The 26,025-nt window shown below is 41.7% G+C and overlaps 2 protein-coding genes across 2 annotated transcripts in view; both read left to right on the top strand.

Moving 5' to 3' along the window:
* Window positions 1–26,025, top strand: part of LOC121521899 (oocyte zinc finger protein XlCOF6-like) — a 310,080-nt gene that overhangs the window by 32,111 nt on the left and 251,944 nt on the right. The window lies entirely within an intron of this gene.
* Window positions 13,111–26,025, top strand: part of LOC121521897 (B-cell receptor CD22-like) — a 37,814-nt gene continuing 24,899 nt past the window's right edge. Inside the window, exons 1-2 of the mRNA XM_041806096.1 lie at window positions 13,111–13,139; window positions 13,228–13,307. Of these exons, the coding sequence (XP_041662030.1) occupies window positions 13,253–13,307 (55 nt within the window). The 5' untranslated portion in view covers window positions 13,111–13,139; window positions 13,228–13,252. The remainder of the gene's footprint in view (window positions 13,140–13,227; window positions 13,308–26,025) is intronic.

Here is a 26,025-nt window from a genome sequence, read left to right on the forward strand (position 1 = left end):
ATGTTCTGGGTTTTACCTTTCTGCACACAGATGAAGAAGTTTCCTGTCTCCCCTCTCTTTTCTGAACTGTCTGTTAGGAGATGGCTGGAGTCCCTTAAGGTCCTGAAGTCTGTAGGAGTGGACACTTGAGAAGGAGATGGACTTCTTCCTCTTTTTTATCTGTCAGTCATTCTTTTGGATACCCGCCTCATCGGCATGCATCCAAACTGAAAAATAAAAAATAAAAGTCTCACCTTATAACAACAACCTGGTTATAGATTCATATTCTCTTTTCACATTAAGAAAAGATCAGATTTTACTGCATTACCACCTCAGGTATCAAAAGTAGCTACTCAGTACTTTAAGTAAATTTTAAAATGACTTACTGTTTACTTTTACTTGAGTAGATTTATAGATTACTACTTTTACTTCTACTGAAGTATATTTCATCCAGAATAACTTTACTTTTACTTCAGTACAATAATATAGTACTCCACAACTGTCAGAAATAAACCTGCTGATGTCCTACACCTCCTTTTAAAAGTCATCTTCCTCTTTCTAAAACAACGTCACATTTTAGAAGGATTTAGAGCCATAAAACACAAAACAGAAGGCTAGCAGTTCATTTATTTGACTTGTTTTTAACCTCAACCATAAGCCCTATTACAGTAACAGTCAGCTAGTTTTATATAATAAACATTTACTTTACAGCTCTGTAAGAGCCATGTATTCACTTTGCTTTAATTTTTTTCTCCAAGCCACCAGAGGTCAGTGAAGTGGCCTTTAGTGCAGGCTGAAGGTGTGAAAGGTTTGTGTTAATTATGTAGGAGTGGTTGAAGTGGAAGGAGCCCAACAGTTTTCGACTGTGCCCGGTTTTATTTTATATTATTTGTATTAATTTCAATCATAGGCTTGTTGGAAGCTGAAGGAAACGTTGAGTGTTAATAAAACGCCTTTTTGGAGTTAAATCGGCGACTTCTCTGATCGCTTTGTTTTGTTTTCGTTAACTGAGTACACGTCTAACATCTTAATGCCCGCTATCAGCCGGTAGCGGCTAAGTTTAGGTCTAGTCACTACAATTTTGGTCGAAAACTGGTTCGTTTGGATACTGGAAGCGGCGTGTAGTTTCGGAGACTGCGTGTTGATTCACGGGGAACCAGCGCGACTCGTGGATGGATCCTGCTGCTGTGAGGAGACACCGCGGACTGAGGAAGTCTGGATCTTCTGCTCGCTTGGCTGGAGCTGCACCGTGGCAGGGTTGTCGGGGCATCAGAGCACCGGCATCGAAGACCAGCACGTCGGATCACCTGCCGGCCAACGTTTGGGGCATGTCAGCGCTGACACAAATAGCCATTAAGTTGTGTGCACACATAGGTTAAATCCAATGCATTGGTCGCAACCGTCTTTAATAAACTTTGCGCGTTAAGACTCGTTGTTTTGCGTACGTAGGCCAACAATTAATGTACTGAGAACAATCATGGAAGAAGAAAAAACGCAACCGATCGATGCGCGTAGTGATGATAAACTGTCTATGAATCAGACCGAACCTAAAGGGGATGTTACAGAGAGGCAAGAGGGAAAAGTTGCTCTGTTAAATTAACACAGAAAGCCTTAGAGGGCAAAACTGAGAGCTTGCAACGGGACAGGAAGGCTAAACTAAATAAACTGTCTAAATTAAAGGTAACAATTGTGAACTTAATGGGTGATAAAGAGTATGTGAAAGAGGTAAAATGTACATTTGACAAGTACCAGGGTTTGTGTGATGAAGCAAAACAAATGCATGTGACATTATTGGGGTTACTGCCTGCTGATGAAGCAACAAAACATGATGTGTGGTACAAAGCAAAAATGTTGAATGTCAAGGATTTTACTGCTGAGGTTAAACAGTGGTTGTCTAATGTTCAGAGTTGCCCTGCTGATGATAATGAAAATGGTAAGGATGAAATTGGTGACGATGCTGAAAGGGACACTGGTGCTGAAAGGGAGACTGTTGTTGAATCCAACAACAGCATTTCTAATGTGGTGTCACATAGATCCAGTAGAGGGTCGAGTCGTAAAAGCTCCAAAGGCAGCCACTCTTCCACCTCTTCTGAACGCATCAAAGCTCAAGCGGATCAAGCTGCACTTTTGGCCCATGCTGCTGCTTTAAAGGGGAAACATGCTTTGGAGGTGGAGGAATTTCTTCTCAAAAGGAAAAAGGAGCAGCTGGAGCTGGACACTGAAATAGCAGCCTCTACTGCTAGGCCAGCAGTACTCCAGGCCTTTGATGGTAGCAGTGTTAGAGGAGGAAAATCTGATGGAATGGAGTCATATTTCAGAATAAGGGCGAAACTTAAAGACACGGCTACCCTTCTCACTCCTAATATAAACTATGAGCATCTGGATGAGCAGTCCTCACAGCGACACATCTCTCTTCATGCAATGCAAAGCAATACTCAGCCAAAAATGGAAAAAGCAGTTGCATCTGATCACCATAGCTTCAAGGATGAACCCTCTCAAAGCACTAAACAAGTGTCAGGAGACATTTACAGCTTGCTGCAAAAACAAAATGACATAACATCTCCTCTTGTTAAAACGCAAACCTCTCAGCTTCTACCACACAGGGAAATTCCGGTTTTCAGTGGAGATCCCTTGCAGTTTAACACGTTCATGAAGGCATTTGAGCGTTGTGTGGAAGCAAAAACGATTGAAAAGGGTGACTGTTTATACTATCTTGAACAGTTTACCAGTGGACAGCCAAGGGAACTTGTGCGCAGTTGCCTCCAGATGCCATCTGAAATAGGTTACACTGCCGCCAAGCGTCTGCTCAAAGAGCATTTCGGAAGTGGTATAAAGATAACAGCTGCCTACATGGAAAAGTTCACTGGATGGTCAAGCGTCAAATCTGAGGACGTTAAAGGACTTCAAGCATATGCAATTTACCTACGTGAATGTGCTAATGCTATGGAGGACCTTCACTACCTGGAAGAGCTAAACATGCCAACAAACATGAAAATCTTAATTCAAAAGCTTCCATACAAACTGAGAGAAAACTGGAGGGCCAAAGCCTGTGACATTTTGGACAAAGAAAATAGAAGAGCTTGTTTCACTGACATCGTAAAGTTCATTGAACAACAGGTCAGAATTGCTTCAGACCCAGTATTTGGTGACATACAAGACACTCTGCTCGGAAAAGCAGGGATCAAAAACAAACCTCAACTGAAATCACAACTCAAGAGAAACAGTTTTGCAACCCATGTGTCAGTGACTGACGAACTGAAAGCAGATGCTAGCAAGAATGCAATTATTTCCATGGCAAAGACAAACACTATGTCTTGTCTGTATTGTGCACGTGGTCATGCACTGGAGCTGTGTCCACAGCTGGGAAAAGGGCGCACAGAGAAAAACTGGACTTTCTAAAGGAGAAAGGACTCTGTTTCGGTTGCTTGTGTACAGGACATTTGAGCAAGATTTGCGATAGGCTCATCGCTTGCAAACAATGCAGCCAAACTCATCCCAGCATTTTGCATGTGGAAAGGAAGGAAAAGAGCATTCAAGGAACTACAGACCTGCAAAAGAAAAGATCAGAAAATTGCACTACTATTTCAACTTGTGGTCACACAGGGGCTGGCTACAACAATGGCATTCTTCCCATCCTGCCTGTGCAAGTGAAGTGCATAAAAGGAAATAAGGTAATGAGGACTTATGCTTTTCTGGATCCAGGAAGCACTGGAACCTTCTGTTCAGAAAGGCTGGTCAACAAGCTAAGAGCTGAAGGACGAAGAGCTAAAATTCATCTTCGCACAGTGGGGCTTAACAAGACAGTATCAAGCAGCATTATTAATGGCTTGGAAATTTCAGATGTGTCCCCAGACAATATCATCAGCGAAGAGGAGCTGTCTAAATGGCAGTACCTCAAAGACGTTCAGATCCCTCGTATAAAAGCTGAGGTTGACCTGTTAATCGGCACCAATGCCTCCAAGTTGATGGAACCATGGGAGGTGATAAACAGTGTCATGGATGGACCATATGCAATCAAAACCTTATTGGGGTGGGTAACTAACGGTCCATTAAAAGTAAACAACAGGCAAAGCGCGAATGGCTACCCTGCATTCACTGTCAACAGGACTGAGATCGACAGGATCGAGGAATTATTAACCAATCAGTACCACCACGACTTTAATGAGAGAACCTCTGACCAAAAGGAGATGTCTAGAGAGGAAAAAGGTTCATGGAAATTATGGAAAGCTCTGTTCAGCTTCAAGAGGGACACTATGTGCTTAAACTGCCATTTAAAAGGGAAAATGTCACCATGCCAAACAGCCTCTGTGTTGCTAAGCAACGCATTCATGGCCTGAAAAAGAAGTTTCAGAAGAATGCAAAGTTTCATGAGGAATATACAAACTTTCTTTCGGATGTCATCAGCAAAGGCTATGCTGAGCAGGTGCCACAGAATCTGTTGGAACCATGTGAGGGAAAGGTATGGTACATACCTCATCATGGCGTGTATCATCCAAGAAAGGGAACATTTTGAGTTGTGTTCAACTGTGGAGCGGAGTTTAAAGGGGTCTCACTCAACAGTCAACTTCTGCAAGGCCCAAACCTAACCAGCACATTAGTAGGAGTCCTCATGCGTTTCAGGCAAGAGCCGGTGGCATTAATGGCGGACGTCCAAGCCATGTTTCACCAAGTCAAGGTGGCAGAGGAGCATGTGGACTTCTTAAGATTTTTGTGGTGGCCTGATGGTAACCTGGAGCAGGATCTTGTGGAGCATCGCATGACGGTTCACTTATTTGGAGCAACATCTTCACCTAGCTGTGCATGCTTTGCCCTTAGAAAGACTGCAGAGGATAGCCTTGCTATCTTTCCAGTAGAAGTTAACCACACAGTCAACAGAAACTTCTATATGGATGACCTTCTGAAAAGTCTCCTTTCTGAAGAGGATGCTGTCATCATGGTTGATAACCTCAGAGCCATTTGCAACAGGGGAGGTTTTAATCTCACAAAATGGGTCAGCAACAGCAGGAAAGTGCTTCAAAACATTCCAGTGGAACACAAAGCAAAAAACCTGTACGAGCTGGATCTGGACAGGGATAAGCTGCCGTTGGAAAGGGCCTTAAGCTTGCAATGGTGTATCGAGACAGACACTTTCAAATTCAAACTGAAAGTCAAGGAACAGCCCTACACCAAACGTGGTTTGCTCTCCATAATCAGTTCCGTCTACAGTCCATTGGGATTCTTGGCATCTGTCATACTCCCCGCCAAACTACTGTTGCAGGAGTTGTGTCGAAGCAAATGCGGTTGGAATGACCTGATACCGCAGTGTATCCAGCTGAAATGGAACAAATGGCTGACAGACCTGGAAAAGGTGGAGAACTTTAAGGTCAACAGGTGTATCAAGCCCAAAGGTTTTGGAAGGATCTCTAGTGCCCAGTTGCATCATTTTTCGGATGCTAGCGAGAGTGGTTATGGCACGGTCACTTACCTCAGAATGCAGAACATCCAGAAATTGGTTCATGTTATTTTCCTGTTTGGCAAATCCAGAGTGGCTCCACTGAAACCCATCACCATCCGTTGCTTAGAACTCACTGCTGCTGTGGTTGCTGTTAGAGTTGACAAAAAGCTTCAGTCAGAGCTGCAGCTTCCATTAACGGAAATCACCTTTTGGACTGACAGCACATCGGTTCTTAAGTACATTAAAAACGAGGACAAAAGGTTTCAAACCTCCGTTGCAAATAGGGTGACCACCATAAGAGATTCCTCAAATGTTTCTCAGTGGAAGAATATTCCCACATCACAAAATCCCGCAGACGATTCTTCGAGAGGTTTGAAGGCAGAAAATCTCACCAACCAGAGATGGATTGAGGGTCCAGGATTTCTTTGTGAACCTGAAGAAAAGTGGGCAACATGTCCTGTGGACATCACTGTTCCTGCTGATGACCCAGATATCAAACAAAAATTCATGGTAAATGTGACGGTCATCGACAGTGTGAATGCTACTCATCAGCTGATGATGTATTTTTCTAACTGGCAAAGGTTAAAGGTCACCGTAGCTTGGGTCATCAAGCTAAAAGACATTCTGCTGAAGCTGAGTAAGAGAAGGAAACAGTTGCAGCTTGCAAGCGCTACCACTAATGGAGCAGCACCATTGGACGTGCATAAAGAAATGCAAGCCTTCAGAGCTTCACTAGGTAATCAGAAAGTGACATTGGATGATCTCTCATGTGCCGAGACAGCAATAATTTCCTTCTGCCAGCGAGAGGTGTTCCATCAAGAAATTGCTGCATTACACAATAACTCAGGAGTAAAGAAAGGAAGCACCATTTACAAACTGGATCCAATCTTGGAAGGAGGTCTTCTGAGGGTCGGAGGTTGACTAAATAAAGCAACCATGCCTGAGGACATAGAGCACCCCCTCATCTTGTCAAATGACCAGCATGTCTCCAACCTAATACTCCGTCACTTTCATGAAAGGCTGAGCCATGGGGGAAGAAATCATGTTCTTTCCAATGTTAGGAAAAAATACTGGATCACAAACGCCAATTCTGCTGTAACAAAAATCATAGGAAGATGCAAATTCTGCAGGCGTTACAGAGGAAAGACCGGAGAACAAAAAATGGCAGAGAGTTGTTCCCGATCTCCCTCCTTTTACTAATGTTGGTGTGGATTACTTTGGCCCCATCAATGTGAAAAGAGGATGTAACATCGTCAAACAGTATGGAGTGATCTTCACTTGCATGGCTAGTAGAGCCGTTCACTTGGAGGTAGCCTACTCTCTCGATACAGACTCTTGCATAAACGCTCTGAGAAGATTCATCTGTAGGAGAGGACAGGTTTCTCATTTGAGATCTGACAGTGGGACCAACTTTGTGGGGGCAGAAAGGGAGCTTAGGGAAGCCTTAGCCTCTTTAAATCACAACCACATTGAAAAAGCCATGGCACAAAGAGGAATTAAATGGAGCTTCAATCCACCCGCTGGTTCACATCACGGCGGCGTGTGGGAGCGCATCATTCGGATGATCAGAAAAATTTTGAGCTCTGTACTCCGTCAGCATGTCTTGGACGATGAAAGTTTTCAAACTGTGCTCTGTGAAGCCGAGGCAATGCTAAACGATCGCCCCATCACAAAACTGTCTGAAGATCCAAATGACCTGGAGGCGTTGACACCAAACCACTTGCTTCTCATGAAAGGGAAACCTATTCTACCACCAGGATTGTTTGAAAAGACAGATCTTTATGCAAACAGAAGATGGAAGCAGGTCTATTATATTGCTAATCTCTTCTGGAAAAGATGGGTACACGAATATCTCCCATTGTTACAGGAACGGCAAAGATGGATGAAGGAAAGGAGAAGTTTTATGCCCGGAGACGTCGTTGTTGTTGTGGATTCCTCAGCACCACGAGGATCCTGGCTGCTTGGACAGATATTGAAAACCTTTCCAGAAAAAAAGGGCCTTGTCCGTTCTGTCAGTCTTCAAACTAAGACGAGTGTCATTGAAAGACCTGTAACTAAAATCTGTTTATTGTGTGAAGCGACAGAGTAAAGATTGGTGTCAACTTTGTGTATTCACCACTCAGGCAATAAGCAATTTTGTAAATTGTGGAACTATTATAGTATTATAGTATGGGTTTGTTCTTTGCATTTTTTATGGCTCCTTTTAAATATTTTTTTTATAATTGTTCTGTCTTCTGCCAGAAGCAATTAGGGGCTGGTGTGTAAGAGCCATGTATTCACTTTGCTTTAATTTTTTTCTCCGAGCCACCAGAGGTCAATGAAGTGGCCTTTGGTGCAGGCTGAAGCCAGCAACTGGTGTTAAAGGTTTGTGTTAATTATGTAGAAGTGGTTGAAGAGGAAGGAGCCCAACAGTTTTCCACTGTGCTCGGTTTTCTTTTATATTATTTGTATTAATTTCAATCATAGGCTTGTTGGAAGCTGAAGGAAACGTTGAGTGTTAATAAAACGCCTTTTTGGAGTTAAATCGGCGACTTCTCTGATCAGTTTGTTTTGTTTTCATGAACTGAGTACACATCGTAACATCTTCATGCCCACTATCAGCCGGTAGCGGCTAAGTTTAGGACTAGTCACTACACAGCTCTTTAATGATCAGTATTAACATGAAATCCCCCCCATAGTCAGATATAAGGGCTTGATGCAAGCTTCATTTTCCTCATTAAACACAAAAATAACAGGCTACGGATCTATAAAGTCACGCCATTACTCCATAATTATGTTAATCATAATCTGGATAAATTCATTAAACCGTGTCTTACCTGTGATCGTATTTATCTATCCCTGTGGTCTGCAGATGCTGTCTGTGTGCAGGAGGGCATGACGACGAGTCTGCTAACTTTTATCCTCTTTATGTCCTTTCTCCCGGTCCGTACTAAAACAGTTAGACTCTACACAGCTCAGCTTCCCGCTAAGAAGAGACTAAACTGTGTGTGGAGTCATTTGGTAACAGAAACTTAAGAAAACCACCACTTTAACAGGACTCTAGTTAGTGTTAGCATGCCTGTACTGCTCCAGTGCAGAGACGCTGTTTGACTGTTGTGTGGTGCGTTCAAGAACATTACGTAAATATTCATTTTAATGAACAGACTTGAGAAACAGCCTAAAACAGTGTTATATGAATCCCTCGGTGTAAACATGGACTTAAACTATTGAATCTGAGGTGGGGCTCTGTTTCTTCCTGACCTTTACTCTCAGCACCTCATTCCCTCCACAGCCTGGCTGATCTCACTATAGTTTGCTTCTGAACTGCTTGTGAACATTCACTTCCTCGTTCTTGGGGCCCCTGGTTGCGACGGGGCCCTAAGCAGCCGCTTATGTTGCTTATGCCTCGGGCCGGCTCTGTGTCTCTGTGGAGACATGGCTGAGCACGCAGCACACAGATGTGACCGTAACGCTGGATGGATTTTCCCTGATACAGGCGGACAGGACAGAGAGGAGCGGTAAGAGGAAAGTAGGGGGGCTGGCGGGAGCTGAGGGAGCTGAGGAGGAAAATCAGGGAGGGGAAGGACAGATCGAGGAAGAAGATGGAGGAACAGCTGCGGGAGAACAACACCAGGGAAGTTTGGAGAGGCCTGACAACCATCTCAGGCCACCAGGAGCCAAACTCCCAGGCAGCTGGGATCAGAAGTGGGCAGATGAACTAAACTCCTACTTCTGTGGGTTTGAGGAGACATCTGCCCCTCCCCCAGCTGTGTCAGCCCTGCAGATGCCCCCCTCCTCTAATCTCCCAGCACTTTGCCCAAGTCCCCCCCTCACCTCCCCCCTACAGTATTCAGCTCACCACCTCCACCTCCACCCCCCACTGTTCCTTCCAGCCCCCCATCTACACCCCAAGACACACAGCCCCCCTGCTCCAACCTGTCCCTCACATCTCTCCAGGTGAGGGATCAGCTCAGAAGGATTAAGACCAGGAAGGCTGCAGGACCGGACAGCCTCAGTTCCAGGCTCCCCAGGTCCTGCTCAGACCAGCTGAGTGGGATCATTGGACATCTGTTCAACCTGAGCCTGAAACTGGGAAGGGTACCAAGCCTCTGGAAGATGTCCTGCCTGGTACCCGTGCCAGTGACCCTGCATCCCAAGGATCCTAGCTGCTACAGGCCGGTGGCTCTAACATCCCACCTCATGAAGGCCCTGGAGCGGCTGGTCCTTGACCACCTGCACCCCCTGGTGAGCTCATCCATGGACCCGCTACAGTTCGTGTACCAGTCTGGCATCGGTGTGGACGATGCCATCATCTTCCTCCTCCATCGAGCTCTTTCTCACCTGGAGTCGCCTGGGAGCTCTGTTCGGGTCCTCTTCCTGGACCTCAGTAGTGCTTTCAACACCATCAGGCCGGATATCCTGAGAGACGGGCTGGTGCTGTCTGGAGTGGACCAACACCTCACATGCTAGATTGTGGACTATCTCACCAACTGCCCACAGTATGTGAGGACCCGGGACTGTGTGTCAGAGACTGTCCTCCGAGTATCGGGGCCCCCCAGGGAACGGTGCTGGCGCCGTTCCTCTTCACCCTCTACACTGCTGACTTTTCCCACCTTTCACCCACCTGCCACCTGCAGAAGTTCTCTGACGACTCTGCCATCGTCGGCCTCATCACTGATGGGGACGACCGGTTGTACAGAGGACTCATCCAGGACTTTGTGGACTGGTGCCAGCGCAACCACCTCCAGATTAACGCTGGTAAGACCAAGGGGCTGGTTGTGGACTTTTGTTGGCGCCCCCACTCCCCCCATCACCAGTGAACATCCAGGGAAGGGACATTGAGATGGAGACATCTTATAAGTACCTGGGTGTTCATCTGAACCATAAACTGGACTGGACTGATAACACCACTGTAGGTCAGAGCAGACCCTACATGCTCAGGAGGATGAGGTCTTTTGGGGTGCGGGGGCACTCCTGAAGACCTTCTATGACTCTGTTGTGGCCTCGGCCATCTTCTATGACGTGGTCTGCTGGGGTAGCAGCATCACAGCAGCTGACAGGAAGAGGCTGGACAAACTGGTAAGATGGCCAGCTCTGTCCTGGGATGCCCTCTGGAACCTGTGGAGGAGAGGAGGATGACAGCCAGGCTGTCCTCCATGATGGACAAAGACTCCCACCCTCTCAAACATGCACTCATTAGTGACAGGATGATCCACCTAAAGTGTGTGAAGGAGAGGTATCGCAGGTCTTTCTGTCCTGCAGCTGTTAGGCTCTACAACAAAAACTGCTCAAAATAATCTGTGCAATAAATAATACTTAAATGTATAATCGGTACACATGTTTATAAATATATTTGTGTATATAAATGTGTATATTGGTGTACATATAAATATCTCCACCACACCCAGTCTGTAATATATCCAACCTGTACATAACCGTTTGTAAATATAATTTATAATTTGTAATGTGACATTTTTTGCATTCCATATTTTTGTACTTCAGTATTTATTAATGCTTTTGTAATACTACTATTATTTGTCCTCTTGTACTATTGTGTTTCTGTTGCCAGTGGCCTGCTTTGTGTATATTACTTTTGCTGCTGTAAATTGGAATTTCCCCTTGTGGGACTAATAAAGGAATATCTCATCTTGTTATTTAAAGCACTGTATCAGGAGAATGTCAGGGAGCCATCCTGCAAACTGGCAGAGTAATAAGGAGAATCAGTCTTAATTTATAAGCTATTTCTGTTTTGCACTGTGGAGCTCAGTGTCAGCAGGTTATTTTGCTGCTGTTTATTACCCTCAAAGATGCAGATGACTTTGGCTGTACTGTTAAAAATACAAGTAGCATTTAATGCACATGTAACCCAAAGACATTACTCTAAGTTTTTTCATTTTTGTATGGCTGTAATTTGAAAAAAGAAAGTAATATATCCTCCATTTTTGATAAAAATTAAATGTTCTGTCCGTTTCTACAAAAATAGACTATCAATATTTTTTTTTAGAAAAATTGTAGTCCAGGATGGAATTGGTGTTTTGTTTTTGTTTTGTTTTGTTTTTTTTTTTTTTGGTTTTTTTTGGGGGGGGGTAGTTGGTGTTATTAAATATTGGTATCGGCCAAAATGTGTTTTAAAATACCGGCATATTGGCAAAAATCCAATATCGTGCATCCCTAATTTTGCCTAAATGTTTTATTGCACAAGGAGCAGCAGAAGGGTCTCTCTCATGTGTGCACTCTCATGTGTCTGGTCAAAACTCCCTTATCAATGAATCCTGTGCCACAATCAGAGCAGCTGAAGGGTCTCTCTCCTGTGTGAACTCTAAAATGTCTGCACAGAATGTATTTGCTTTGGAATCTTTTACTGCACTCAGATTAGCTGGAAGTGTCACCATTGAAGTAAGTTCTAATGTGGGTTTGCAGGTTAACTTTCTGTGTACATTTTTTAAGCAAACAGAGCAGCTTAAAGGTTTTTCTCCTGTATGGGATCTCATGTGTTGTGTCAGATTATATTTTGTATTACATTTTTTTCCACGCTCAGAGCAGCTAAACGGTTTCTCTCCAGTGTGAAGTCTCATGTGCTTTTCCATATGACATTTTTTTTTGTAAAATACACCAGAAGTCAATATTCAAAAAAATGTTTTGACTTTGTTATCAGTATCACTGGCTTAACTACACTGATAATACATGAGAAGATTGACTTTGGTGCATTATTACTTTTTGCATAATGTCAGTGGTCCAAAAAAGTTACGTTTGCTTTGTTCACTACAAAGTTTGTAACATAGACTTCCATTACAAACACATTTTTTGACCTCCCGTGCAAAACAAAGTGAAAAAAATGATTTTACCTGCAATTTCCCATTTTTCTGCAGCAAACTTCATGAAATTATGAAAAAAAAGATAATCACAAAATCGACTCATTCTATCACCTCAAACACCAATCACCAAATCTTGCAAAATAACAGCATTTATTACAACAGATATCAAAAAACAGAACAAATAATTGAACTGAAAAGGGATAGTGTATGTGTGTGTGTGTGTGTGTGGGGGGGGGGGGGTTCTCATGTGTAGTGTCAGACTCTGTCTTGTTGACAAGGTTTTACCACACTCATAGCATCTATTTGTTTTCTTGTCCTTGTGACTTTTATCTATGTTTTTCAGAGTTTGAACCTGACTGATCTACTCTGGTAACCCTCCAATCATCACTGTCATCACTCTCAGCTCCAGAAGAGTCTTCACAGTCCTCCATCAGCTCCTGTTTCCAGCTGTTCATTTTGTCTCTCATGAAGCTGTGAGGTCTGAGGTTTCTCTTCATCATCTTCACTCTTCAACAAGACATGTACAACAAAGCTACTAGAGGGCTCAGTAAGAATCTCAAGAGGATGGCCATGAAGATCAAGCCTTGTAGGTCCTGGAGCATCCAGAGGGAAGATGGTGGACAGGAAGTTTGGTGTAGATGAGGAAGGAATCCCTCAGTTAGGGAGAGGTCAGTGAAGAGTTTCCCACTCCACTGTCCACTATTGTCCCTGTGGTTACTGAGAAGTTCCTGGACATACTAGATTTGATCTTCATACCAAGCATTAGTCAGTCAGCATTATTAGGGCCTTATACGGCTTTAAGAAAAATCACCAACTTCATTCATGTTAATAATTTGGAAGGGGAAGGAAGTAGTTCACTTTAACAGCTTAACTTCTTCCTTCTAATGACCAGAGAGGAACGTTTGCTGCAGAGTAAACATCTCCTCCCTGTTGTAAGTAGACTTAGTTATTGATATGATTCTTGATTGACTCAGGTCATGTTCAGTCCTTCTGCCAGTGTCTTATTCTGTATTTCTGAAGTCAAACAGGGAGAAGAGGAGCAGCCATGACTGTGAGAGCAGCAGTGACTGGATTGGCTATCTTGTTTCTGTCTGTACCAGGTACTGTATTCAATCATTCATTCAGAACAGAACTGAAGTGTTTGTGTGTATTTTAGAAGTGAAGGCTCAGAATGAGAGCTTTAGTAGATCTGTGTGTGTTCTTCATGTGTGCGATTTTTTTCTGAAGTGTGTTTTTGTATCACCGTGTTTCCACATCTTAGTGAGTTTAAAGTTTTCAAACTTTTTTTTTCCATAAATATCAAAAGTGTTTTTTAGCACTGTACAGTGAGGAGGTATTATATTTTCTATATAAGTATATTGTGTTTTGCACTGAAACATATTACACTGGCTGTCCCCAGACTTTGGCCCAGCTTTGGCTCAACCCTGGAAAGTTCCTAAGGAGTAAATGTTTACTGGACCATTGTTCAGTTCCAGTAATTGTTTCATAGTTATCAGGAAATATGTGTGTGTGTGTGTGTGTACATTTAGGAGTGTGTAGCTACACTTAGGCTGGAGATATAAAAAGCCTTTGTTGAGACAGGTTCGGGGTCTCACTCTTGTACCACTGTCCTGTAATAAACATCAAGGCTGCATCAACTCATTCTGACTCCTGACTCTTCTTTAATGTAGTATTTCTTGCTACAACATATATTGGCGATGAGGATGGGATCGTTTTAGGGGTTTATAGGCTGAGGATATATGTTGTAGCAAGAAATACTACATTAAAAGAAAAGTCAGGAGTCAGAATGAGTTGAATGCTGCCTTGACGCCATGTTTATTACAGGACAGTGGTACAAGAGTGAGACCCCGAAGCTGTCTCAACAAAGGCTTTTTATATCTTCAGCCTAAGTGTAGCTACACACTCCTAAATGTACACACACACACACACACACATATTTCCTGATAACTATGAAACAATTACTATAGTTATATAGAAAATATAATACCTCCTCAACAGTAAGAGAGGGTTTTTATGACTTGTGCTGTAAGTGATGAATGTAATTCAAAGTTACTGCATTTCCTTTATTAGAGAAAAATAACCACTAAAAAAGGAACCAAACTTTTAACACATCTTGACGCCTTATCATCTCGAAAAACGGTTTCACAGTTTTTTTTTCAAAGTCTCAGCACATTTAGACACCACACTGAATGGTGAGGAAGTTCCTCGACTCTCAATAAGCTGTTTTCACATTCCCATTCAATGCAGTGTTAACTTTGGCAGCTTTTTTAGACATAGTCTTAGTTTTAGTCAGGGGCAACATTCAGACCCTCTTCTCTCTTTTCAATTTTCTAACGTTTCAGCCTGATGCTACAGTAAAAAAAAAACTCATAAATTAAATGTGGCAAAAAGTTCTCAAGAAATGGCAACAATGGGTCAAAAGTTATTTATAAGAAGAGGCAAAAAAGGCTAAAATTAGTTAACTTGGTTAAAAATTGCATGAATGAATATTTTTAACACCAATTCAACCCAATAATAGCTTGCCATGCTTTCCAGCTCTTAATGAGGTAACTGTTAGCCATGAAGCTAGCACCAATGCTACTGACCCAACACTTACATAGGAGGGCTCATTCTGTGAGGATTTTCTGGAGTCCAGATCTGTGGGCAGGCCTGGCTACAGTACTTGTCATAAAGTTGTAGTAATAACGTATGGCACCTTGACTTGCCTTAAGGCACATTAATGTGTCTTGTCACACCATTTGAGAACCCCTGGTCTAGAGAAATCAGACCAAGCTTACTGCCCAATGAACCAGAGAGGTCCGAAATGTCCTGATTTAGAGTGATGATGTCAGTAATCAACCTGCTGGGTACACAGTAAGTTTGATCTACATGTATGACATGCTCCATCACTTTTCTCAGGTTCAGGTTTAGGTTACTTTATTTGTACCCATAGGTAGATTTGTTTTGCAGTCAGTGAGATTACAACATCCATTTAAAAATGCAGATCACAGAAGCAATGAGAAACAAACAGAAAAAATGTAGGTTATTTAAAACCTCCAAGAAATAACAGCCTACCTCCCACCCATCCTCTGAAAGGTGAAACAATATGCCAGAAACAAAGGTAAAACATTAAAGTGCTCAAGGTTCCATCAGTAAAGCAGAATTAGGCTTAAAAGAGGGTGAAGTACCCTCCATTAAGATCAAATTTAAAACTCAGCAAATCAATAGATCTCAAAAAAGCCAGGGTAAAAACCAAGTTTAAGATTCAAAAGTAGGAATAAGTGCATGAACAAATAAATACATGTGTGCAAAATAGGGCTACAACTTGTTGAGCTCATTCTTACAGCCAACAGTTTATAATCAGTACACACAGTTAAGAGACAGGGCGCCAGTTCATGTCCTGTAGGTCTCCTTTCTTAGGGAGGAGGGTGAGGACAGCCTTCCTACAGCTCAGAGGCAGCCGTCTTTTACTCTGACTACACACAACTTTTGTGTACTTGTACTACATTCAACTTTTTGAGCTTGGGGTTTCTACTTTAAACAATCTAACATGCTTAGCAGAGGCAAAATAGGAATTTTTAAGCTTAACATTCAGTGAAAATAGGTATATGAAAATATCAGATTGAAAAGAGATAAAGAAATATGGGATAATGCAGAAACATTATGAACACAAAAAATATGAAATACCCTCAATAAGGGCAAATAATGCCAGCAGTCTCCTCTGTGCACCGTTAAAGCACTCACTTTAAAGCAACGCATTCTGTTTCAAGTTCCACTACAGAACATCCCCCCCGAGGATTTAGGCCCACAGTTTGCTCTGTCTGTGTCAGCACAGCCCTAATCTGTCCAAGGAAACCCCTGTAGGGGTGCTGGGGTGGAAACTTTCACCCTCGGCTTTTAACCCAAACACTTTAACAGTAGGAACAGAGATTGCTAGGCTATTTTTTCTTTTCTGATGTTTGAATTAATTCTTAAGTAGACTGTTGATACAATGCTATCTGTTCAGATTCTGTCTGTTTTGATGAAATATAGTTAAATGTTTATATTGCTAGTTATAGATATATTTATAACTATAGAGAAGAAAAATGACCAGTTGACTTTATCAAATGCTTTTTCAGTGTGACGATGATAGAGGGTGTGTGTTGTTGTGATGAATAGTCCATTAGATTGAAGAATCTGTGAGTGTTGGTGGATGAATGTCTGCCTTTGATGAAACCCGTCTGATCAGGTGGATGGGATGATTTTGCTCAGTCAGTGTTTTAGTGATGATTTTTAAATCTACGTTGAGGAGGGAGATGGGACGGTAGCTGGATGGGAGTGATGGGTCTTTGTTGGGTTTGAGGAGGAGTGAGATTGTGGCTGTATTCATATGTGGAGGTAGTCTTGAGTGTTGTTTTATTTCAGTTATTACTCTGTGGAATAGTGGAGAGAGAATTGACCAGAAATGTTTATAGAACTCAGCAGGGAAGCCATCGGGTCCTGGTGATTTGTGTTTGGGCATGAGACGGAGAGCTGTGGAAAGTTCATGAGTTATTGGAGCTTCTAGAGCAGAGATATGATCTTGATTGAGTTGTGGTTGATTGATGTTGTTCACAAATTAAATGATGTCTTGTTGGTTTGGGTTATTTTCTGATGAATATAAATTAGCATAAGATTCCTGGAAAATGACCAAGGTATATCAGTCCGTTTCCCGGGTATAAAACACACAAGCAGAAACAAAACACAAGCTGTTTTTTTTTCATTTTTCCGTTTTGCGCAACAACAACAAAAAAAATGGAAACGGGTTGTTATTTCGTTTTTTTTTTCATTTTGAGCACAAAACAAACAAAAAAAAAATAGGAAATGGTTCGTTATTTCGTTTTTTCGTTTTCACCCAAAAAATGAAAATACCTCTCCATATTTCGTTTCATTGGTGGACGGGACTTTGAATCCCGCCTGTGCTGTGCCCTTCAAAATAAAGGTCCTACCCTTTAAAATAAAGCTCCTGCTTTGGCAGGCATGGAGAAGCTGACTTTCGTTCTTTTGCCTGCCCCCATATGCACCTATTCTAAATTAAAGCAAGTTGTGTACACAGTACAGAGTTTACACGGAAGTAGGCTGTCTATTGAGTGAGAGAGAGATATTTATCAGCGACAAGACACAACAAGACAAGACCGACGAGGCACACTGAGAGTAGGTATTTGAAATGACCAGCAGGTGTCGCTGTGCGTCAACGTTGCCTTCAATCATCCCCTATAAACATCCCCGTGATTTATACATGGATATGGATTTATTCTGGCAGCATGACCTCAAAAAAGGCTTTAGTTTCGAGATACCCCTACCCAGCTCGAACAACACACCACCATGTTTTTTCATATCCAATAAATGCGTCACATTCATGAAACGGATGGTTGTGGACAGGGCCGTTTCTAGCCATTTTGGTGCCCTAGGCGAACTTACAATTTAATTTAGAATAGGTGCATATGGGTGCAGGCAATAGAACGAAAGTCAGCTTCTCCATGCCTGCCAAAGCAGGAGCTTTATTTTAAAGGGTAGGACCTTTATTTTGAAGGGCACCGCACAGGCGGGATTTGAAGTCCCGCCCACCAATGAAACGAAATATGGAGAGGTATTTTCATTTTTTGGGGGGAAAACGAAAAAACGAAATAACGAACCATTTCCTATTTTTTTGTTTTGTGCTCAAAATGAAAAAAATAACGAAAAAACAACCCGTTTCCATTTTTTTGTTTGTTTTTTGTTTTTTTGCACAAAACAGAAAAATGAAAAAACAGCTCATGTTTTGTTTCTGCTTGTGTGTTTTATACCCAGGAAACGGACTGATGAAACGTAACTTGGCCGAAAATGTTAATTATTTCTTCAGGTGAGTTTGTTGGCTTCCCTGCTGAGTTCCTGATGGTGAAACAGTTGTTTTTTCTTTATTCTGCTTTATTTGGTTTGCTCAGTATTTGCCAGATTTATTGCTAATATGGAAATGTTCTTGTCTGAGTCTATGTGTGGAAATGAGTTTTTTGTTTAGGATTTCATTCAAGTTAAATTTGTATTTTCCAAGTTCGTTGTGGGATTCTTCTGTTGGGTTGTTAGCGATGATGTGCTCTTAATGTTTGATTTTTTGTTCCAGGTCAGTTTCTTGTTGCTGTTCTTTCTTTTTTTGTGGACAGAGTGTGAGATGATTTTGCCTCTTAAAACTGCTTTACCTGTTTCCCATATGATAGACGGAGATGACTTTGGGGAATCATTTATTTCTAGGAAGGATGCCCACTCTTTTCTAATGAGACTATCAAACTCTGGATCGGTTAGGAGGGATGTTTTCAGGCGCCATCTGATGTTGGGTTTGTATGGGGTGGTTTTATTCCATGTGGATGTTACTGGAGCGTGATCACTGATGATGATGGGGTTGATTTTTGATTGTGAAATGTTAGATATAATTGAATTGCTGGTGAGGAATAGATCAATGCGTGAGAATGACCGTGAACCCGTCAGAAGAATGGATATTGTCTTGTAGATGGATGTTGAAGCCGCCTGCTATCGCCAAGTCCCAGGTCACTCACAAACTGTTTAATTGTTTCAGATGGTTGCCAGGTTTGTTTGTTTGTGCTATTACTTGGGTCTATGGATGGATCAATAACTGTTGAAATCTCCTCCTATGATGATTGGACAGTTGGAGTTGTTGGAGATGGATGAGAAGAAGCTATGAAAAAATGATGGGTCGTCTGTGTTTGGGCCGTAAACCATACCTAATGTGATGGGGTTATTGTTGATTGATATATTTATTATTGTGAAACATCTGTCTGGGTCTGTAACTGTAAAACTATGAACAAATGAAACTTTATTGTTAATCAGAATAGAGACCCTTCTCTGTTTGCTATTATAGTTTGAGGAGAAGACGTGGGTGAATTGTGAAGATTTTAGTTTATTTTGGTCTGAGTCAGTAAGATGAGTTTCTTGTAATAAACATATGTCTGCTTGTAATTTGGCCAACTGGTTAATTATTTTTATTCTTTTTGCCTGAGAACCAATTCCCCTTAAGCTCCATGTTAGGAACTTTGTTGACATCATTTTAGAGGAAGAGGATTGAGATTATATTTGCGACTATGTATTGTCTGTGTGTGTGTATGTGTGTATTAACTGTATAGTGCCTGTGTGTGTAGGGTGTGGGGGGGTGTGTGTGTGTGTGTGTGTGTGTGTGAGTGAGTGTAAACATTTTTGCACATATAGCAAAGATGTACCTGCAGGCATAACACATAAAACATCGAAAAAAGTGATAGGCACAACAAAAAAAAACGTGGATAAACATTCACCAAAAACATCAAAACAAAGTTTGGGAAGAGTCCAGTGCTGATCAGGGCACACAGTAGGGTTAGCAGAGAGACGTATGGTAATGTTTGCCATCAGAGTAGAGGATGGGGTGGGGGAGGGGAAGGGGGGCTGTTGGTAGGGGTGAGTAGAGGGCTGGGTGTGTGCTTTCCTGTGTGTGTGTGTGTGTGTGTGTCTAGTTAATGAGGTAGAGAGAGAGTACAGGAAAGCATGAGGGGGGGTTAGAGGAGCCAGGGGGTTTGTCCTTATCGCAGTATAACTGTCCATCTGTGTAAAGTTTATCAGTGGAGATGGCGGCCTTTTTTCCTTGCTGTACCCTGTGTTTGTGGATGGGCTGAAGGTGTTTACGGCGCAGCATGATTTCTTTTGGAAACTGGTTGTTGAGTTCATCGTCCTTTGAGCCGTCTGCTGTTTGAAATGTTCGAATTTTGCGACGATTGGACGTTGACAGTTGCCTTTGGCATTTTTCTGACCCATATGGTGAACAAGGTGGAATGGGATGTTTTTGATAGGGAAGCACTGAAATGAACGTTCTTGGCTGAAACCGAAACCCGAAAATGAGGAAACCAAGGCCAAAAACCGAAACCCAGAACACCGAAAGAAATTATTATGCCAGTTATTAGTACCATTGCATTCATGGCTATGACCGTGTACTAACCTCACTAAAAATCAATTGCAACTGCATAAATTAATATTAATGCTTCAAAGAATAAATCAATGACAAAATTATGTAAATATTTATCAAGCACTGACATTCCAACAATGCATAGTAGAAAATAAAATAAAATACAAAATAAAATGTTGAACTTGACCGCACTCATGTATACATTAAATCAGTGGTTCTCAACCTTTTTTCAGTCATGTACCCTCTGTGAAGTATTTTTTCAGCCTAGTACCGCCGTCTTATCAAACTTTGTAACTGATAAACACTTTCAAATTACAAATATTAGATTATTTTTTCAAACATTTTAAATGTTAAAAATGCATGACTAAACTCATGGCAGATATTCTCATAACTAAATGTGGGAATTCAAATTAATGTATTTAAAAACAGTGACTGGAAAGGCTATAAATCACTGAAACCCGGAAGTGTGCAAAACTCTCCTCAGCTGCAGCGGTCTCTCTGGAACAATTTGGAAATAAAAACATAGGGCTAGAGAGAACTAAAAACCTGTAAAAAAAAATTAACAAATTATAAAAAAGACAGCTTAGTGCCCCTTTTTTAGATCATACTAAAGATCTCTTCTCAAACTGAAATCATAAACTTAGTTATAGATCAGCATTTCCTTTCAAAAAATAAGTAATTAACCGTTTTATGAATGGAGAGATTGACAGGCATGAGCTAGTGTGGGTCAAACCATTCTTCCATGGGGGAGATTCAGGAGGCTTAAGGGTGATTAAATTTAATTACACACAAAATATAAACTCCACTTCATAAACTTAAGGTCCTTACACTCTATACGCAATGTTTTTGTGCAAATTATTCACACAAAATATTTACTTTTTGAACCTGTAGTGAATCAATGCAAGTTTCCAACCAGCAACATCATTTCCCAGCGCGACATTGCTGCGGATATTTTTTCAAAGTTTCACTCTGACGAGCATACATGGTGGTGGTGGTGCCAATTTTTAAGGCAGACAGAGGAACAAAAACGTCCTCCTCTCCAACACCACCTGATTTTTGACATCTCCTCATATCTGTCTGAATCAGTGCTTGTGTTTTTGCCTCTTTTTTTTAAGCCTGGTAGAGAAGGAGACAGGCAGCAGGGAGCCTGACATGTCTATGTGAACATACTAGTGCATCTCAAAAAATTAGAATATCATGAAAAAGTTCAATATTTTTGTCACTCTTTTCTGAAAGTGAAAACCATATATTGTATGGACTCATTACACATAGAGTGAAATATTTCAAGCCTTTATTTCTTGAAATGTTGATGATTATGGCTTACAGAAAAGGAAACCCAAAATTCAGTGTCTCAAAAAATTAGAATACATTCAACACGCTATGAAATAATAACGTATACTTATGTAACATTACAACACATGAAGCAAATACTCTGAACTATTTCTTGAGTAAACCACTGGGCGGAGTGACACAGTGCAGTAGCCATGTCTGGAGTGTAGTTCCGGCTTTGCATTTAGCTTTAAAACATCTCCATCTTGTAATGTTCCATGATTATTTCATAGCGTGGTGAATGTACAGGTCACAACTTGTCCACGAGAGCGTTTTGGAGTTGTTGGATTGTGTATTTGATGAGTTTGATGAGGGAAAGCCGGAATACTGTCTGCCTACATTGAGTTGGCACAGCAGGTCCAAACTCGGCAGTGGCGATCTAAAAATAGCTTGCACCAACAACTGAAGGTAACGAACCTATTACTAAGACTATAGGGATTATGGCAATGGGTGAATTTGCCAAAATGTTGACGTATCCCTTTAAATTCCATATTTAATCATCATATTATCAATATTTTCTGTATTTTTTCTGTGTAAAGCACTTTGAGACTGCTGTCTGTGAAATGTGCTGTACAAATAAACGTTACTTAAACTTTACAGTCAAACAGAAATGTTATTGCCACTAATAGGTCAAATAGCAAATAGGTCAGAGTTCATCATCACAAATTCAGGATTCAACAGATCACGGATGCAGCTTTACCTGAAAACCTGTTCCCAGATTAAACAGTCATGGTGGATGATAATATTGTTTCAAAAATTAGAAGAGAACACCCTTTGAAAAACTGATCAGTTCCTGCAATGTAAAAGTCCAGCTCTCAGACGTCATCGGACCATTGTGGAAATAATGGAGATTTATTTCTTGCTAGAACATGAAATATTACACAAATGCTTAAATTTGAGGATATTAAAATGGTGAAGTCTCTCTTTACCTTAATGACAAAGTGAAAAATAAAAATACAAGAAATAAAGTATAAACATTGTCACGTTTCTGCAAGTCGCATGACGTGAAGGACAGGGGTCATGGACAGGGAAAGTAACAAAAAGAAAATCTGCACCTTTATACAAAACAAAAATAAGGCCTTTGGGGTCTAAAAGATGGAGTGGAGTTATGCTTCTCCACAGCCACCCACTAATTTTGCCAAAAGTTGGCAAACTAAAGTAAAAAGGCCTCCAACAGAGGTAGAATCGCTTGTTGGGGAGAAAACACTAAGTGCAGAAATCTCCTTAGAGATCAACCCTCACAAAAACTCTAGAATTTACCCTCTTTCCCTCAAAACACAACCACTCTCACACTCTCAAAAACACTCATCACACAAACCAAAAGAAACCAACTGAAGGTGTTAGCTCTTTGGTGTCACACACCAAACTGAGGGAAAGAACCTCCTTTTATAGACTACCCAGGCTGATGAGCACCAGCTGAGTGCAATGAGGACAGGTGAGCTGAGTGAGAGGCTCGTTAGGAGTGCTGGAGGTCACAGACTACCTCCATCTGTAACACCTCCCCCCAAAAAGACAACAAATCTTATTTGTTGACATAAACGAACTTCAAATTCAACACAATGTTTACTTTAGGACTCTATCATTTAACTCCACCTGTAAACACAAAAAGCTAGTACAAAAACACTAGATAACCTGTTAGGAAATGAACTATTTGTTTACAACCAGAACAACAAAAAACACCCTACTGCTCTGAGTAGAGGAACCTTTAGACCAAGAACAAAAATACTCATTTTAGTCAGTCGTCACTCGTGACAGACAGTCAGCAACTACATTGTCTTTTCCTCTTACATGTTGGATTTTTAGTGGAAACTCCTGCAAAGCTAAACTCCAACGGAGTAACCTACGGTTAGTGGAGGCCGATCTTTGCAGGAACAACAAGGGGTTGTGGTCAGTGTAAACCACCAAAGGATCAGACGTAGAGATGTAGATCTCACAGAATCCCAAAACCAGGGTCATCAGTGTCACAACCATTATCAAGTTAAAGGGACATAATCGTTTTTTCTTTCTGAAGTCGGGTCTTGACACAATGCCATCCAAGCTTCTAATCTCCCTTACTACAGTGCATTTTCCAGAAAACTGCACCTCAAGGGGCGACATAACAGGCAACAAAATCAACATCTGATCCTCAACATCAAATGATCGAGAACGAGCTTTTCGATCTTCCAAGATTTTTCTCTTTGCAAACAAAACTTGAACACCCTCATCCCAGGGGTCCACACACTCCACCAGCACTTTGCTGAATGGCTCATCAAAAGCAGGTATGGGCTGCAAGGGTGCAACTGGCACCACTTGGTTTGGTTTACCTGTAAATTGACACACTTTACATGTTTTACAAAAACTTCTCACATCAGTCTTCAGACCCGGCCAAAAAAAATTCTGCAGAACTCTATAATATGTTTTATTAACCCCCAGATGGCCAGCCATATTCCCAGCATGTGCTAATCTGAGAATCTCCAACCGAAATGGTTTTGGGACCACTACTTGAGACACAGCAGGTTTGGCGTCCTCCAACAAGGCATGTTTTTGCCATTTTCTCATCAACACGCCACCTTTTTTGTAGTACCCAACTAGAGCACCAGCACAATCTTCTTCAGAATGAAGATCTACATAGCAGGGGGACAAAGACACATCTTTCTCTTGCTCAGCAATGAGCTGTTTACGCGACATCTCAATTCCAGATGTAGAGAAGTTTCCTACCTTCTCCACAGACTCCCCCACCTTTGACCCATTCAAAGGCAGGTTCAACTCATGAGTTCCCACAGACTCTACATCACATGAGTTTGACCCAATGTGATTGACCGAAATACAACCTTCATTACCATCATAGTGCTCACTTTTAACACATGGAGTGTTATCACCATTTGGTGCACAAAAAAAAGTTTCAGACAGATCAGCCAAATGATCTCTGACGTCTTCAGTACAAGAATCATTGGCTTGCTTCTTTGCCATAGCACGCGTAACAACACAAGATGAAAATACATGAGGGTGCAACTTAGCTAACCCATCATCTTCATCAATTCTGGGCACCTCTGTAACAATAGCATTTGGAACATGACCAGAGACTTTGTCACCAGCCAAGTCATTTCCCAAAAGGAAGGTGATCCCTCCCACAGGCAGTCCATCCCTTAAGGCTACCTCAACAGTGCCACTGACTATCTCAGATTCCAACTTAATAACAAATAACGGTTCTTGAAACCAATTCATCTCCACACCCCTTATAAGAGCGCTGTTGCCGCTCTTCATTTCATCAGTAAGAGGCAACACCCCTCTCAACAGAATGGACTGTGACGCTGCAGTGTCTCGCAGTATTTTCACTGGTCTCTTGTGCTCATCTCCAAGCAGGGACACAAATCCATCAGATGTGAAAGGCCTGAACTCATCTGGCACTTTCTCACTCGCAATTTTTAAGTCAGGGACTGACATTTCATCAATAAGGGGGCTTCCAAGTAAAGTTACAGCTTTGGGCTTATCACCCCTTTTCTGTAACACTGGACAGTCTCGAACAAAGTGACCTTTTGCATGGCAATAGTGGCACTCAACCTGATTTTTAGTAGTGTGCTTCCCAGTGGGTGTGAACACTGAGAAATTTGGGAGTTTTGTTTTACTAGAGAAGGTGCTTGGTGACTTTGATGGGCAAGTGAATTTGTGAGTGAGAGCAAACTCATCAGCAAAAACAGCAGCTTTTTCCAGAGTTAAACTACTTTGCTCATTGAGGTAAGTAGCAACTCTTTCATTAACGCAATGTTTGAACTGTTCCAACAAAATGATGTTTTTTAAATCATCCAGGTTTTTAACATCTTGTGATTTACACCAGCATTCAAATAAGGTTTTTTGTTCTCGAGCAAACTCCACATGAGTTTGGCTCTCTTCCTTTTTCAACTTTCGGAATTGCTGCCTATATGCTTCAGGCACCAATTCATACGCACGGAGTATGGCTTCCTTCACAGTCTTGTAATCGGAGCTTTGAGCAATGGACAATGATGCGTAAACACCTTGGGCTTTCCCCACCAACACACATTGGAGCAACAATGGCCTGAACTCCTCTGGCCATTTTAATGTGTTGGCAACTCTCTCAAAAAGTGTAAAATACTCATCCACCTCCCTTTCATTAAATGGTGGTACAAGTCGGCTGTTTCGTGCTAAATCAAATTCTCTAGCACCACCGTGCTGTACAGATTTGATGCGGAGCGCTTCAAGCTCCAGTTCTCTCAAACGTATGGCCTGTTCTTTTTCTTTCTCTTCATATATTAATTTGATTCTCATTTGCTCTAACTTGATTTGCTCAAACTTGAGTTTCATCTCCAAGTTCTTCACTTCAGACTCAGTAGCAGGGTCAGTGCTAGAGGGATCAGTGTCATCTTTTTCTGGTTCTGCTTCAGGATTTTCGCCAAGAAACTGCCCCTCCACTAACCCAATAACTACAGCTTCTTTGACCACATCCTTTTGGCTCCCTGCTTTCACAGGAATGTTAAAGTGTTGAGCAATTTTGAGAAGATCTGTCTTTTTACAAGTGTTAATGGCCTCCCATGTTGGGTTTTCAACAAATGACTCCAACTGAAACTCCATGACTT

The sequence above is a fragment of the Cheilinus undulatus genome, linkage group 14 (assembly GCF_018320785.1).
Source record: "Cheilinus undulatus linkage group 14, ASM1832078v1, whole genome shotgun sequence".
In the NCBI taxonomy this organism is placed as follows: domain Eukaryota; kingdom Metazoa; phylum Chordata; class Actinopteri; order Labriformes; family Labridae; genus Cheilinus; species Cheilinus undulatus.